General features: G+C 34.6%; 1 protein-coding gene across 2 annotated transcripts; it reads left to right on the top strand.

Moving 5' to 3' along the window:
* Positions 1 to 1,063: 1,063 nt before the first annotated feature.
* Positions 1,064 to 1,849, top strand: BDCG_17270 (the record flags this gene model as incomplete). Of its 2 annotated transcripts, none has more annotated exons than XM_045426413.1 (2): positions 1,064 to 1,164; positions 1,320 to 1,849. In XM_045426413.1, exon 2 carries the CDS (start codon positions 1,397 to 1,399, stop codon positions 1,847 to 1,849), a length of 453 nt encoding a protein of 150 aa, XP_045281621.1. In that variant the 5' UTR covers positions 1,064 to 1,164; positions 1,320 to 1,396. The 2 variants fall into 2 exon arrangements, with proteins under 2 accessions (XP_045281621.1, XP_045281622.1); XM_045426414.1 differs by lacking the exon at positions 1,064 to 1,164 and adding an exon at positions 1,177 to 1,214 and having other exon boundaries at positions 1,370 to 1,849.
* Between the last annotated feature and the right edge of the window lie 1,305 nt (positions 1,850 to 3,154).

The following is a 3,154-nucleotide window of genomic DNA, read 5'->3' as shown; positions in this document are numbered from 1 at the left end:
AGACTAATTCAATTGAGATATTTATTAAACTCTTTTGAATTGAAAAGTTGATCAGACTGTTTCAATTAAAAGATTTCTAAGTCTGTTTTCAATTGAAAAGTTGATCAGACTATTTTAAAAGAAGAATAGCAGACTTTTGTATATAAAACATCTGATTTTTTCTCATACTAGTTCAGTAACTAGGTTAGATTTTTGAAGAGAATCTAATAAACTAAAATTGATTTTTAAGATAAATCAATAAAATCTTTACAATCTCTTTCTTGGAATACAGTGAGGAAAAGTATGATATCAATTGATAGTAAATCAGATGATATGACAGTTTTTGAGAGAAAAACTAATAAAAAATAAATCAATTTTTTGCAGAGAAATTGATTAAAACTATTCAATTTTATTCTAAATTATTCAATTCTTCTCACACAACAAGTGTGCAACTCAAATCAGTTAATAAAGAGTGTAAAAAAGAATTAAGTATTAATGAAAGCTCTTCAGTCACTGAAAAAGTAATTCTTACTTAAAAGAATATGAAATTATGACAGAAAACAACTCTGTTTTTAATTCTTTGTAAGAATATTGTGTAAAACTCAGAGAAAAACATCTTACTTTTTCAAGAGAAGTAAAAAACTATTTCTAAGATCTTTTTTTTTCTTTTTTTTGCATTAACTGCTGCAGAAGAATGAGATAGAAACTGCTAAGATATGCACTACTGTATACTCTCTATCAAGACTTTCCCTCTTCAGGGTCTTGATATTATAAAGAATATAAGTCTATTTCTATATAATAATGTAAATATTGCCAGCGGGATGTAGAGAAACTGGTTATTTATATCTTAAAATAGAAGACTTTGTCAATGATTATATCAATATAGAGTTAATTCTCAAATTCAATAGAAACCTAGTGTTGCTGTTCTCAATCTCTTACAGAATCTATTGAATATTGAGGTATTAAAACTAGATTTAATATATCTCACTGTGCAGGGATCAAAGGCTCAGTCAGATCTTGAGGTATACTGATTTTATAGTTGTCATGTCTGCTGATTATGTATTGAGCACAGTTGCTGAGGTATCTTTTTGTACTTTTCTGTCAGGGATGGACCAGATTGAGAGGGGTGGTACGAGGGTGAGACTCGGCATTGATGTCTAGATACACTGAAGACAGACCGCGGAGGTTGCACTTCAGAAGTGGCTGTTGGTTATGTACTTGATATTATCGCCGAGGTATCTTTTTGTACTTTTCTGTCGGGGGTGGGCCAGATTGAGAGAGGTGGTACGAGGGTGAGACTCGGCGTTGATGTCTAGATACACTGAAGACAGACCGCGGAGGTTGCACTTCAGAAGTGGCCGTTGGTTATGTGCTTGATATTATCGCCGAGGTATCTTTTTGTATTTTTCTGCCGGGGATGGGCCAGATTAGGAAGGGCGGTACGAGGGTGGGACTTGGCGTTGGTGTTTTGGAACATCAAAGATGGACAGGGTTTTCGCGGAGGTCGCTTCTCAGATATCTCCACAACTACAGATCAGGGATCTTCCAAAATCAAGAAGATTGGTGCATATGGCTAGGTCTCTTCACCTTACAATTTGTATGGCAATTTGGCCCGGGGTTGTGGTGTGGTAGGGGAGAATGGGGGATAATCCCACGCAGGAGTTCCGAACGACGTCTGGTTCACATTTGGCTGGATAACTCCACCACCACACGGGGTATGCGGTCGGCGATGGGGTCAAAATGCTCGTATGATCGAGGGCTTTTCGATGGATCTATCGGCGGGTTCTTATTCGAAAAATCGAGCGAGTTCGTGGTGGAGCGGTTGATGTCACAGATGAACAGAAACTCTTGCTTGTGTATAGATATTTGAATCTATTCAGTTCATGATATCTGTATTATTATTATTCTTCAGTGCAGATGTATGAGTGACTGAGATATAATATCTTCTATCACTGTTCTGTATACTCTTGAGCTTGATAAGACAGTCATTCAATGTCTGAAGCTGTGTACAGAAGTCTTTATAAGTCTGATCTTCATTTACACTTATAAGAGTCTATAAGAGTTCAAAAGTTAATATCTTCTTAAGCATGCTAATCTTCATTCAATTCTCTCAAGATTGATTACCTGCTTCTAGAATCTTAGTGTTGAAGTCAGGGATAAATGTTATAAGAGAAGTGTTTCTCTGTTAAGCACTCTGTAGTCAATCTAATACTTTCTATTTTATAATAGTATCTCAGAACAGAATATCAAGATATTTCAAAATATTATCAGATATTCACAATACTGATTCACATGCTTTTATTTATGAATAAAATTTCTGTTTTATGTGATCTTTCAATCATTCATTGATATATCAATCTTAATTAATTAGTGAACTGATAGCATCTTTATCTACACTCAGTTTTACAAGTATTTTCATTCTTCATAATGAGTAGAGAGTGAGATTAAAAGCATTAAAATATGTAGAAGTATCTAAGTGTTTCTTCAGTGCTTTTGTATTTGATTCTGTAGATGTTGAAATCATATGAGTTAATTATTATATCTCTTTGTATTGAAGTTATTAAGTTGCATGCATATCAGCTATTTATTATTATTGTAATTTCAACATTGCTTAAAGTCACTGTGACATCATGTCTATGTTTATGTTTGAGAGTTTCATATTATCATTAGACATAATTATATTGATTGTTGAATGTGTAATTATATGAATATCTTATATATCTGAGTGTTGTGATTCAAAGGTTGCTTAAGCCAGCGTACGATTACAGGTGTACGCCGGCTTCTTATATATTGAATCTCGTACACTAAATTAATTAGTGGCCACTAGGGCCCCCTTTACATTTGTACGCGTACACTAGTAGTTCGGAAGCATACGCGTACACTAGTAGTTCAGAAGCAGCTGTGTTATTATCTGACAGTTGTACATTCTTCCGAACCACATCCTCCTCCATCAGATTCAGTCACACCCATGTGACCATGTTGTATGCTCTAGCTTCATGTGGATTAGCTCACCACTAGTGTTTTGCAATCATGTGACCTATCTCTGATTCAGCTAGCATTCTGTGTACACTCTCACAAAGAAACTTTCACTATATTACATCACTCATTCACTAACTTTTTCCATTCTTCAATCACCTTCTTCATCATCATCATCATTGAACATCACTATCTCATT

Source organism: Blastomyces dermatitidis (assembly GCF_000003525.1).
Source record: "Blastomyces dermatitidis ER-3 genomic scaffold supercont1.6, whole genome shotgun sequence".
In the NCBI taxonomy this organism is placed as follows: domain Eukaryota; kingdom Fungi; phylum Ascomycota; class Eurotiomycetes; order Onygenales; family Ajellomycetaceae; genus Blastomyces; species Blastomyces dermatitidis.
Note: the sequence above shows the minus strand (reverse complement) of the source record. Positions and strands in the feature narration are given on the sequence as shown.